Source organism: Eptesicus fuscus, chromosome 1 (genome assembly GCF_027574615.1).
Source record: "Eptesicus fuscus isolate TK198812 chromosome 1, DD_ASM_mEF_20220401, whole genome shotgun sequence".
In the NCBI taxonomy this organism is placed as follows: Eukaryota; Metazoa; Chordata; class Mammalia; order Chiroptera; family Vespertilionidae; genus Eptesicus; species Eptesicus fuscus.
This window is the reverse complement of record NC_072473.1, coordinates 69589408-69602876: the sequence shown is the minus strand read 5'-3', so window position 1 is coordinate 69602876 and position 13469 is coordinate 69589408. Positions and strand designations below refer to the sequence as shown.

General features: G+C 45.4%; 1 protein-coding gene across 3 annotated transcripts in view; it reads left to right on the top strand.

The window, feature by feature from the left end:
* Positions 1-1714: 1714 nt before the first annotated feature.
* Positions 1715-13469, top strand: part of PCDH19 (protocadherin 19) — a 132786-nt gene continuing 121031 nt past the window's right edge. For 2 of the 3 annotated variants that reach the window (XM_008156537.3, XM_008156536.3), the window contains exons 1-2: positions 1715-3861; positions 7493-7820. In XM_008156537.3, coding sequence (XP_008154759.2) covers positions 1715-3861; positions 7493-7820 — 2475 coding nt within the window. Of the gene's footprint in view, positions 3862-6668; positions 6810-7492; positions 7821-13469 lie in introns of all 3 variants that reach the window. The other variant, XM_008156535.3, reaches the window with a different exon arrangement.

The window sequence follows — 13469 nt, the reverse complement described above, 5'->3', positions numbered from 1 at the left end:
GAGCCTGGCGTAGCCCGGCTCGGCAGCTCCGGCTTTCTCAGCCTCTCTCCAGACTCCCTGGCCAGTAGTTTGCGGCATCATCGGAAGGAGCAGCAGCAGTAGCAGCGGCAGCGGGTGCGTAGGGAAGACAGACTAGTGGGCTCAGACGGCAGCAAAGCTCCTGCACACCATGCCCGGCTTGCCCGGGGGGCACTGGCACCCGTGTCCCTAGCCTAGCGCGGGCTCGTGGCGCATTGCTTTCCGCGGCATTCCAGCTGAGCGGATTCATCTGAGATACGAAACCTCCCACCCCTGCTTGCTCACACTCCACACTCATACTCCCCACACCACACACTCACTCTCCTCGCACATTCACACACCACCTGAGAAAGGAAGAGAAAGCCAGACAGACCTTCCGAGTGCAAGAGCGCCCGAGAGGGAGGGAGCCCAGCGCAGAGGGGCCAGCGCCTCTCCGGGAAGATGGAATCTAGACTCTCTTGCAAGTAAACTTTGGCGGCTACAAAACCGTCGACCTTGGCAGATGCTGAGGCGAACCCCAGCGACATGCCACTGAGCTAGGAGGGCTTCCTTCTGCGGCGGCAGCGGCGGCAGCGGCGGCGGCCCTTGGAGCGACAGCCCAGCCCAGACCCAGGGAGGAAAAGAAGCCCCCGGTAACCCGCAGCGGCGGCCCCGCCTCTCTTGGCCGGTACTGTTGTCGCTTCCCCTTTCCTCCTCCCCATTCCCCGCCCCCATCGGGCAATTGGAAAGACTGGGATTTTGATTTTCTTGGACAAATTGCCAACGCCCGGTTTTCACAAACTTGACGTGGAAGCTCGGGTTGTGTTAGTAACTTTGATATCTGAGACGCAACGCCCGCAGTCCAACTGCTTTGTGGTGGGAACTCTGCATCCATCTCTGATTCTGGACAGACGCGCCCCCCAAGTCTTCCAACGCCAACCTCTGCACCGCGGAGGGTGCTCTCGTCTCAGCTGCCTCTCTACCATCTACCTTCCCTTGCTGACCCTGGAACTGCTATCCGACTCAGCCAGATACCTGGGCGCCTGTGGCTCTTGACACATCTCAAACTCCCACCTGTGATCCCCCTTTCTTCCAAGCCCGCCTCAAAAAGGCTAGTGTGGCCCCCTCCCGGACCCCAGAAGACGCGTTCCAGGCGGATCCCCTCTCGCAGTGAGCCAGGAGACTGGGGGGAGGTCCTTACATATGCCAGGTGCACAGACCAGGAGCTCGCCATTCCCAGTGCCGGTGCGCTGCGGCGGGCCAGGCAGTGCCTGAGACGCTGCATCCCCACCGCCTTCCCCGCCTTGACTCCAAGAGCGGTCCAGACTCAGCCGCGCGTCAACCCGGCCACTCAGACGCCATCCGACCCGCCGCCCTGCGCCTTAGCGGCCAGTCGCGCCCGGCTAACTCTGAAGGGGGAAAACTGAGTAGCCGGGCTGGAGGGTGGGGGTTCGGGGCCGCGCGGTGCTCCCTCGGCCCCCTGGAGCCCCCGGGCCCCCCGAAAGCCCCCGCCGAGTCCACCGAAACCTCAGCATTGGAGCCTGCGCGGGTATCACCCGCGCGCCGCCGGGCCGCCCTGGGTGGGACTCCTCCCGAGGCCTCCAGGGCCCCTGGGCGCGCGCAACAGGCGGCCCAAGTCAGCGGAAAGCTGGAGCGCCGGCGGCGTCGTCCTCGGAGGGGTGTGGAGAGGCGAGGCCAGGCAGAGCCCCGCGCAGCCATGGAGTCACTCCTGCTGCCGGTGCTGCTGCTGTTGGCCGTACTATGGACGCAAGCAGCCGCCCTCATTAACCTAAAGTACTCCGTAGAAGAGGAGCAGCGCGCAGGGACGGTGATTGCCAACGTGGCCAAGGACGCCCGCGAGGCGGGCTTCGCGCTGGACCCACGACAGGCCTCTGCCTTCCGTGTTGTGTCCAACTCGGCTCCGCACCTGGTGGACATCAACCCCAGCTCAGGCCTGTTGGTCACCAAGCAGAAGATCGACCGAGACCTGCTGTGCCGCCAGAGCCCCAAATGCATTATCTCACTTGAGGTCATGTCCAGCTCAATGGAGATCTGCGTGATTAAGGTGGAGATCAAGGACCTGAATGACAACGCGCCCAGCTTCCCCGCGGCACAGATCGAGCTGGAAATCTCAGAGGCGGCCAGCCCGGGTACTCGCATCCCCCTGGACAGCGCCTATGACCCGGACTCTGGCAGTTTCGGCGTGCAGACCTACGAGCTCACACCTAATGAACTGTTCGGCCTGGAGATTAAGACGCGTGGAGATGGCTCGCGCTTTGCTGAACTCGTAGTGGAGAAGAGCCTGGACCGTGAGACGCAGTCGCACTACAGCTTTCGAATCACTGCTCTAGACGGCGGCGACCCGCCGCACCTGGGCACTGTTGGCCTCAGCATTAAGGTGACCGACTCCAATGACAATAACCCGGTGTTTGGCGAGTCCACCTATTCAGTAAGTGTGCCAGAAAACTCACCTCCCAACACTCCCGTCATCCGCCTCAACGCCAGCGACCCAGATGAAGGCACCAACGGACAGGTGGTCTACTCTTTCTATGGCTATGTCAATGACCACACTCGTGAGCTCTTCCAGATTGATCCACACAGTGGCCTCGTCACGGTCACCGGTGCCCTAGACTATGAAGAGGGCCATGTGTACGAACTGGACGTGCAGGCCAAGGACCTGGGGCCCAACTCTATCCCGGCACACTGCAAGGTCACTGTCAGCGTTCTGGACACCAATGACAACCCGCCAGTTATCAACCTGCTGTCGGTTAACAGCGAGCTGGTGGAGGTGAGCGAGAGCGCCCCTCCAGGCTACGTGATTGCACTGGTGAGGGTGTCTGATCGAGATTCCGGCCTCAACGGGCGCGTGCAGTGCCGTTTGCTGGGCAATGTGCCCTTTCGGCTGCAAGAGTATGAGAGCTTCTCCACTATCCTAGTGGACGGACGGCTGGACCGTGAGCAACATGATCAGTACAACCTCACGATCCAGGCGCGCGACGGCGGTGTGCCCATGCTGCAGAGTGCCAAGTCCTTTACTGTGCGAATCACCGATGAGAACGACAACCACCCGCACTTCTCCAAGCCCTATTACCAGGTTATTGTGCAGGAGAACAACACCCCTGGCGCCTATCTTCTCTCTGTGTCTGCCCGAGACCCCGACCTAGGTCTCAATGGTAGTGTCTCCTACCAGATAGTGCCATCTCAGGTGCGGGACATGCCTGTCTTCACCTATGTCTCCATCAACCCCAACTCCGGTGACATCTATGCGCTGCGATCCTTCAACCACGAGCAGACCAAGGCATTCGAATTCAAGGTGCTGGCCAAGGACGGTGGCTTGCCCTCCCTGCAGAGTAATGCCACGGTTAGGGTCATCATCCTAGATGTCAATGACAATACCCCAGTCATCACGGCCCCGCCACTGATCAATGGCACGGCTGAAGTCTACATCCCCCGCAACTCCGGCATAGGCTATCTGGTGACTGTTGTCAAAGCAGAGGACTATGATGAGGGCGAGAACGGCCGGGTCACCTATGACATGACCGAGGGAGATCGCGGCTTCTTTGAAATAGACCAGGTCAATGGTGAAGTGAGAACCACTCGCACCTTTAGCGAGAGTTCCAAGGCTTCCTATGAACTTATTGTGGTGGCCCACGACCATGGCAAGACATCTCTCTCCGCCTCTGCTCTCATCCTAATCTACCTGTCCCCTGCTCTCGACGCCCAAGAGTCAATGGGCTCAGTGAACTTGTCCCTGATTTTCATTATCGCCCTGGGCTCCATTGCTGGCATCCTCTTTGTCACTATGATCTTCGTGGCGATCAAGTGCAAGCGAGACAACAAAGAGATCCGGACCTACAACTGCAGGTAAAGCCAACTTTTCTTTATTTCCTTTTTTGTCTTGGGTGAAAAAGGTGTATCTGTGTTGCTTTGTGAAAATCCCAGTGCTTTTGTTTCCTACTTAAGTGCATGCGTGGTACCTACAGCTCTTCTTTTTGGAGCGGGGGAGAGGGGGAGTTTGTGGCAGTCCACCTTGATCAATTCTTTTGATCTGACAATTTGCTGGAAGATAATCATATACTGTTCAATGGATTCTGTCACATAATGATGATGAGCAGCATATCAATTATCATTTTAAAATTTGTACAGCTGTCTCCATGAAGTTGTGGCAGAAAAAAACGGGGTGGGGGAGAGAGAGAGAGAGAGAGAGAGAGAGAGAGAAAGAGAGAGAGAGAGATTGATTTTCAGCAGAACCACCAAGTACTATAACTTTATTTCAGGGGCACAGTGTTTTGGGGACAGGTACTGAAAGGAGGGGGAGTGCTGATAGCTGCCCTGTCACTTTGTAGAAATAAAGTGTTAAGAAAGCATGTGAGTGGAAATGTGAGGTACGAAATGGAGAGTTGGGGAGAAGAGAGAACAGGAATGGGTGGGGAAGCAAGTGATTAGTGTTTTTTAGTGTTTTCTTGGCTTGTTTTGTATCCAGTCCCCAAACATCTGGTTATGTAAAGTGAAAGTCTAGTAGTCATGTGTATGTTTTCAAATATCTGGTTGGTTGGTGGGGTACAGACCAAACATTCCAATGAGGGACAGGACTTTGCATCCAGATGTTTTTGTAAAAAATAGCAAACTTCTGGAGTTGATGGTGCTTTCCTCTAATGTGGACTGGTTGTTGTATTAAGATCTGCTTCCTACCAGTGGATGTCACTATGGACTATTATGTTTCAGCCTCCTTTGAAGTGTGATCAGGATGTGTGTGTGTATGAGAAAGGGGGGGGGGAAGAGAGAGAGAGAGAGAGAGAGAGAGAGAGAGAGAGAGAGAAGAGAAATGTGGAAATTGGAATAACACATACTGTTTTTGTTTTTTTTGTTTTTTAAAAAAGATTTTGTAATAAGTATGTTAGAAGGTCTCGCTGAAGCCCTTCCTTACAATTGGGTAGAACAAATCTAAGTATTTATAGAATCCAATTTAGGATAATACATGTAATTTTTTCCAGCAGTGTCTCATCGAAACGGTTGAAAAAAATTGTTTGTTTAGTTTTCTGAAAATGAATGATACTGCTATTTCTAACCAAGGTGTATGTGCGCTTTCAACACACCTACACACCCAGTGTGTCTTTTGTGCCATCTGTGCTTGCATGTTAATCAGTCAAAATAGGTCTGATTTGTATTTTACATGATCTGAAATGCACACTTCTGTGAATTAGAGTCCCCTGAATATGTAACAGCCATGCAATTATTGTTTCCCTTTTACTATTCTCTGCGTTACACAAGTTAGTAGACAAATGCTAACCACACATGAATATCAATCAGGTGCCACAAAAGAGCAGCTGCAATGCCTCATAAATGCTTTAATCCTGTTACTACTGAAATGGCCGTGACTTTTCTTTTCTTCGGCTCTGTCATTTCAGATGGGAGACATGGAAATTAATATCGCTCTTCTACCTTTGAAACCTGCAAGGGCCAGTGGTGATTTTTATAGGAGAAAAATGCAGGGTCTATAAAATGTTATTTATATAGAAATAATGATAGAGGGGGCTCTTTTAAAATCATTTCCTGAGCATAAAGTAAATGCATAAGCCCCTTTCCTTGATGAAAAAGAAATCAGTTTGTGATAAATATATTGAAGGCTTTGCCACCTCTTGGTGATGTATGGCTAGAAGTGAGAGTTCTTTCCTAAAGGGTGGCAGGAAAATCCTTAAACAGGGATGAGAACATTTGAATTGAAAAAAAAAAAGTCTCAGTGCTCTCCAACTTCACCCACATGTGAATTTTGTAAAGAGCTCTGTTCCCTGTGATGGTTTGGGATTAATGAAGTACAGTTTAATTAAATAATTGGTCAATACAGACAAGGCTGTCCAATGAATGCCTCAGCTGAATAATTGGACAGGGCATTGCCAAACTTACCCATCATGGGTAAACAAAATGATTAGAACTTACCATTGATTCTGTAAACAGTTTAGAAAAGAAAATCAACCCTCATCCTGGGGTCTTGGGGATTTTATCTGCTCCCAAACCCCAGTAGCATCAGCTTGCTATCAGTGCAAGCCAGCCTGAACACTGAGCCAAAGGGTAAGGGGAACACAACTGCTCAACTCTTGAAGATCACAACACAGAGCAAGAATTGGCCTCTGGAGATATGTAATCTCCCTGTGTGCTCAGACTTTTTAGAAAACAAAAGTTGAAGAGCTTGTCTTTCCATGTACTAGGCAGAGGTTTCTTGTTCTCAGCATCTGCAGAGCCTCCTCCTCAAATGCACTTGTTTATGAGACTTGTGAGATGATCTGCAATTGCTACTTGAATTGGGCTCTCTTTTTGTATTCAGACAATTAGCTTTGTCCAGTGAAAATACAGACACCATCTTTCCATTGTAAAGATCAACCTGTATTATTTATTAACCCTATTATTTTGCTGATTATTGCCCAGAAATTGAATTTCCAACAATAGGCTGAATCATTGTGTGCCAAATAATAAGTGACTTTGATAATTTCACTACATTTTAACGTGTTTCTTTTGAAAAGTCTTAATGCTTGGTGTCTTTGGTGCACGTTGCTGAGTCTGTGTCAGTGTTAATTAAATTGAGCTCTTTATGTTCCAGTTGCAGCACAGCTGCTTGTAGGTACACCTGAATGGAGAAGGATGCTGAATGCACTAACCTTTAAATTCCTTTGCAGTAATTGTTTAACCATCACTTGTCTCCTGGGCTGTTTTATAAAAGGACAAAACAGCAAGTGTCAGCATTGCATCTCAGTTTCTCCCATTAGCGAGGAGCAAGACAAAAAGGCTGAGGAGAAAGTGAGCCTAAGGGGAAAGAGGTAAAGAGGCATTTCCCCTCATTCAAATGGGTTTGGCTATCAGATTTCTCCAGGAGAGGTGGGGTGGGGAGGGGAGTGGAAGGGAGCAGGGCTATGGCAGAGGGAAGGAGGGTGTGGAAGAGAGGAGCCAAGAATGTGTTAACACGGGGTCTGTTCTACCCCAGTTTTAAACTCATCAGGTCAATCATAGAGGAACCTGATTGAGGGTCTTGGCCACATGGAAAATGTCTGGAGGAACTGGAAAGAGGGTTATTTTTTATTTCCTTCTACCTCTTCCTCAGTTTAATTAAGACTTGCTTCTTCTTTCACCCAGGAGTTACTTTGGCTTCCAGGGAAGCTCCAGATTTGAGCATTTTCATGCTTTTGCTCCCATCGGTTCAACTTTCCCATCCCCCCATCCTTGCTAAATGGCCACTCTCAATGAAAAAATTCCAAATCCAAAGTAAAGAAACTTTTTTTGGGGGGAGGGGGAGGGGGCAGTTATTATGTTTAATAAGAAAACTTTATGGCCCTCAGCTTGTTTTCCAATGTAAAGAGCACAGGGAGAAACCCGATGATGTAATGCACCCAAATAAGAAGCTGGAGCAGAGATGGGGTGCAACTTCTGGGGTGCTTAATGTTTATTAATCAATGCATGGTTTGGGAGGGCGTTAGCGATACATCCTGCCTTTTCTGTCACATAGAATCGCTGAGTACTCCTATGGGCATCAAAAGAAATCGAGCAAGAAGAAAAAAATCAGTAAGAATGACATTCGCCTGGTACCCCGGGATGTGGAGGAGACAGACAAGATGAACGTTGTCAGTTGCTCCTCCCTGACCTCGTCCCTCAACTATTTCGACTACCACCAGCAGACACTGCCCCTGGGCTGCCGCCGCTCTGAGAGCACTTTCCTGAATGTGGAGAACCAGAATACCCGCAATACCAGTGCCAACCACATCTATCATCACTCTTTCAACAGCCAGGGCCCCCAGCAGCCAGACCTGATCATCAATGGTGTGCCTCTGCCTGAGGTGAGTGCATCTAAATGGCACTGTGAGGTTTACCCAAAGCTTTTCCCATAGGCTCCTACACTGGCACCTTCTCTGGCAGGAATAGAAAGGACTTCTCTGCCTAAGCCCATTTTCATAATCAAGGTCTGCTACCAGTGCTTCTTGGGGCAAAGGGTAACTCAACATATTGGGCCTTTGTAAGGGTGGGTTTTGGGAGTGGGAGCTCAAGGGGGCTGCACCTTTGAAATCCCTGTATGGTATTCTGGCATAATATGAGTTTGCTCCACCTGTTTCAAACAGGGCATGCTTGCCAGCTAGTTAAAGTGGCAGAGAAAGAGTCAACAAGTAGTGTTAAAGATGGATTAACACTGGAATGCTCAGAGCCCAATTTCCCAGGGTGCTAGTGATTCAGCCTCCTTCTTTGGTCATATGCTTGCTTTGCCAAAAATATGGATGGGCTGGTAAAAAGAAGGCTAGCAAAAAAATTAAAAAGCCACTTTGTCATTTCTTGATAGGTCTTATGGTGATTTTTGACAAATGAGGAGCTTAAAACTGTCACTAATAATGAAAATTTCAGGAATTAACTATGCATTTGAATTATCTGTTTATCTTTACTGAGAATTAATGTTTTAAAATGAAAGCATTCTTTAAAAAACACTATATGGTCCAATGTTTGCCATCTATGGAAATATCTCAGGGTAGTAGGCTGAAAATGTGGATGATGGTGGGTGTGCGGCTGGGTAAAAAACTATAAATACAGTTCTAAAGTTGATTTTATTTTTCCATGAATTGCTTAAGTCCCTCTTTGGTTGAAAATTTGATGCACTGGGAGGCATATGCCCTCTTCCAGGCCACTAATGCAAGACCATACTGCATACTTGGAATACTGCATACTTGGGGAGTACTTCCACATTTAATGAAGCACCTTCTCAGCCACTGTCTCCTTTAATTCTTACAATTAGGTATCTTGATACATTGCCCTTCAGTAGATGATGAAATGGAGATCCAGTGATGTTATGGAATTTGTTCAGACTCACAGAGCAGGGGAGAGAGAGAGAGAGAGAGAGAGAGAGAGAGAGAGAGAGAGAGAGAGAGAGAAAGGAGAGCTCTATAGCTCTGGTGAATGCTCTTTCAGTGACACCTTCCTGCCTCAGAAATAATTCAGCCTGACATACCTAGGCTATGATGCATATAAAATGTCCTCATAGTATTTGTATCAATTTCAAAATGCAAAGTGTTTTAGGACTACTTGCGTCAATTGCTTCTCCTAGTTCCTGAAAAATAATTCTTCTCAGAATTAATGGGATTAAATAACTGCCTTTAATAAGAAACTGGTGATATTCGCCAATACTTTCAATCCATAAATCTATAAATAAGGATTTATTGAAAATTCAGTATTATGCTAGGTAGGCTCATTTACAATTGTGAATGTCAGTGAATAGTACTAGGGACCTGACCTTTGACTTTTTGGAGGACTACTTGTGGACCACCAAGAGTTCAGCAATAGAGAGGGAGAGATGGTGCTTTGAGTGGAATAAGATAGACCATGATTTTGAATCTGGGGGACACCTCTTGCTATGGAATCCCTCTGAGTCTCCGTTTCCTCATCTACAAAATGGGCATATCTGCCACACAAGGTTCGTCCATGGAAAATATGATATTGCACAATGTAAAGGGTCTGACACATAGGGGTCTTTTGAATAAGACAATAATTGGAGAATCACTGTTTCAATAGTCAATACAACTAAGTGTGACTCCCTAGGCACTTGTAACCAAAGAGGAATTTAGGCTGGTTCTATATAGGTAATACCTACAAAGTGGTGTGGTTAGAGTATTGATATTGGATATATAAGCAATAGAGGTAAAAGGTTGTGGGTTCAAGTGATGATTGTTATTGCTTATGGAGATGTACAAAAGGATCAAATCCTGAGGGCTTGGTGATTACTTATGCAATCAATTCAAGGTTCTAGAGAAATGTGAGCCTAGATGTCTGAGATACTTGGAAGGGGCAGGAGACATATGACAATGTCTGCATGGTTTACCTAAAATCTTGGTGTTCTTTCTGAAATTATCCTATGGCAGGATTAAACAAAGTATTGCTCCAATTATTTAGAAAAGCCATTGAAAATCTGAATTATGATCCTAACCCTGACTACAAAGCCAGATGTTCTCCTTATTTAACAAAATCACACAGATCTAGTGTCTAGGGCTAGTCAGGGCCAAGACAGTGTGTACTAGACACAGTGGGGTTAAGTGTATATTTCTAACATATGGTTCTGGAGAGTTCAACTGACAAACCCATTCTGAAAGGGGATAGACCACATACAGCCATGCATGAATCAGTCAATTTAACCTGCATATGTCACAAAGTCCCACATAAGGAAAATGACACTTCTCTTTTTCTTCTTATACTAGAGGCCCCTCAATGTGGATTAGGTAGAATACTTGAGGTACAGTGAACTATATAGAAGAGTAGGAATGTTTGATTTATACATCCAACTAATATTTTTTGAGTATGTACTCTTTGTAAGAGTCTGCTCTAGGGTCTAGTGTTCGAGAAATAAAAAAGATAGTCTCTGATATCAAGGAATGCACATTCAAATGGAGGAGGTAAGCAAACAAATAGGTGATTTGCATGGAGTGATAAATGCTACTATTGGTTAAAATGGGATATTCGCCTTTCCTAGGATAGTAATACACTGATGTTATTTCCTACATTTCTTTATATTTTCTTCATATTTAAGAAACAAACACTTATTAAGCAATTACAGCACAGAGTGATAAGTACTACAATGTGATAAGGATAAGATTTCATGGAAGTCTCTATTAGATCTTATGACACTTATTTTTTCATTAAACCATTATTATTTCATTAAACCATTCTTTTATTTTTTTATTAATTCAACCTAGTAGCATTTATTGCATACTTATATAGTAATGTGCCAGGCACTGTACTACTTGCTTAGGATATAAAAATAAAACACTTGATCTTTGACTCCAGGGAGCTTACCTAGAGATAGACAAATAAACAAATCATTTCAATTCAGGATAACATCTCTTTCCTGAGCATATATTACATTCTTACTCTCCATATTGGGACCAAAGATCAGTATACATTAGGTTCCTCTGCAGATATACCTTGTGATAAACCCATTCTGTTGCCTTCATTAGCTGCAGTACAGTTTTAGGGCTTACTAGCAATGCCATTTTAGAGGAGTCAGAACTTCCCTCACAAGACTCCATCACACTTTGAAGTTTATAACCTTGGTATTAGAACAAATTGATCAGCGTTGTTTGAGTATCTACTGTGTGCTCAGTTGTGTGGCAGGTACCATGAGGATCCCAAATAAATATAAGATGTAGATGCTTCCCTTACAAAGTTCTTAGTCCAGGTGGGGAGCTAAGAACAGCCACTATATTTTGCTGCAAGCAATACAAGTGTTTCTACTTTGTAGGCTCCTTAGTATTCCCGTTCTCCTCCTTCCATGCTAGACCTGCCATAATTTATATGTCGATTTACTCAAAGTTTGGTGCTGGTTTGGGCTTATCTTTTGCATTAGTGTGCACATGTGGACACATCTGAGCATTGTTGGCTCTAGAAATCAACAATGTGACTTTAAATGCCATTAGGTAGGTAAGGTAAAAGGAATGGAGCATTAATCTGGAAAACTGAAGGTTAACCTTTAGTATTACAGCAATAATCTTGCCCAGATTGTATTAGTATATCATTATTTACCAGTTCCTTGATGATGGTGAGGAAATAAGTTATATGGATTTTGTGGTTTTGTACACAAATTTGAGGAGTAAAAGTGGAGGATGTCTTTGCTGTTGACAGAAGTTTTGTAGAATTAGTGATGTTCAGGTATCTCTTAAATATTTTACATTGAAAGGTGAGGATTCATTCATTGGCATTCTGGTTTATTTGGTCCATAGATTAAGTATATGTGTAATTGAGTGTGTGTGTGTGTGTGTGTGTGTGTGTGTGTGTGTAGGGGTGAGTGTGTATGGTGTGGAGGTGAAGAGAGGGAAAGGGAGGTTTAAAAAAAGAATGAAGAAGAAAGTAGGTTTGTCAGTTTGCTAAGATTTTTCTAAAAAACATTCAAAATTTTTAGAGGCTTCTTAGTATGGCAGACGACTTGTATTTCAATCTTATGGAACAGAAGCATGTCTACTGGGCCCCTCTGGATGCTGGAAAGTGTAACTTCTTTGTACATCAGTATTCCTGCATTTCCTTTTTTGTCACCCACGCTGTGGTCATTGCTCGACGAAAAAAAAAAGCAATTCATTTCTTCCACTGGTAATGGAGACTGGGTGGGACCTTTTTCTGCCTTCAGAAGGGGTGAAATGACCCAAACACCCAGTCTCTTTGATGAGGCATTTTAAATTTTAGTTTTCTAATGTTAAATATTCCTAAATTGACAGCACTAAGAGAGTGATAGTGGACAAGAGATTCCAGAATTCTAATTATAGGTGTATAGGGTCTTAAATTTTGGTTTCAAACTGAATCTTGAGTTCTCTCTTTCGGTTTTTCTACCTTTTGCTAGCAAACAGCAGCATCTTTGATATGAGACTTTCTAAGGGTATATGCATGCTCTCTTATGGTCACTCACCAAACAGTTTCATAAATAGCAGTGTAGTAGCAGTGGGAGAGTTTGCAGCACAAGGATGTATGTGACAGACCAAATTGAATGCTTCCAATTATCCTACCGAAAGTCTCAATGCATGTTATCTTAGTGCAAGTAATGAAACTAAAGCACCAATTAGGCTTTGAAGAAAGTAAGAAGAAAAATATAGCTCAGTATGCTTTGGTCCCTAAAACAGAGTTTTAAAGTTAGGGATTGGCAGTGATTTGAGTGAAACTCTAGGCTAAGAAACTAGAAAAGCAGCCACAAACCTGTCAGATAACAGATTCAGAAATCACTAGAAAATGAATGAGTATGTTGCGGCTGGCTTGGCTAGCAAGAAAATAGCACAAAACACTCACTACTTCCAATTAAAACCAACAAACATTTAGTGAGGTGTTTTTTACTTTACTTTCTTTGTTATGACAGGGTTTTGGAACCATCTAAGTTTTATCCCTAAGGGTCAAAAGTAAGCTCCAGGCTGCAGAAAGAAGCAATGGAAAACATCTTTTAAAGACTGCTTAGTCCAATTTTCTTTTACACTTTGGGTGTTGAGCACACAATGGAGTATAGAGATGTTATAAAGTTGTATACCTGAAATTTATATAATGTTACTAATAGGTGTTACTCCAATAAATTTAATTTTAAAAATCGATGGCTCTCCTTCTACTAAGACATTCTAGGGTCACCCATTACCTATATTGTACCTTATTAGTCAGTTTGAAATCTAACCCAGGTAGTGTGTTTCCCAGTGGGGATCCGCTTGCAAGATGTGTTCTAGAATAAACCGTTCTTCTGTCGTCTCCATGCAACTGCCACAGAACTCAATTAGTTATTTGCTAATTTATTATTACCATTCCTTATTGGCAATTAGCTGGTTACCTTAGAGATCATCTCTCTCCCCATACGCCTTCACCAAAGTTGAGCTCAGACAGAGGCTTGCTAATGATCCCGAGATTTCTCTTCCTAGGGGACAGGAGGTAGGACATTTTTCATAGAGGGCTCTGAGGCTTTGGAATTCCTCTTATCAGAGGACCACTTGTTTTGG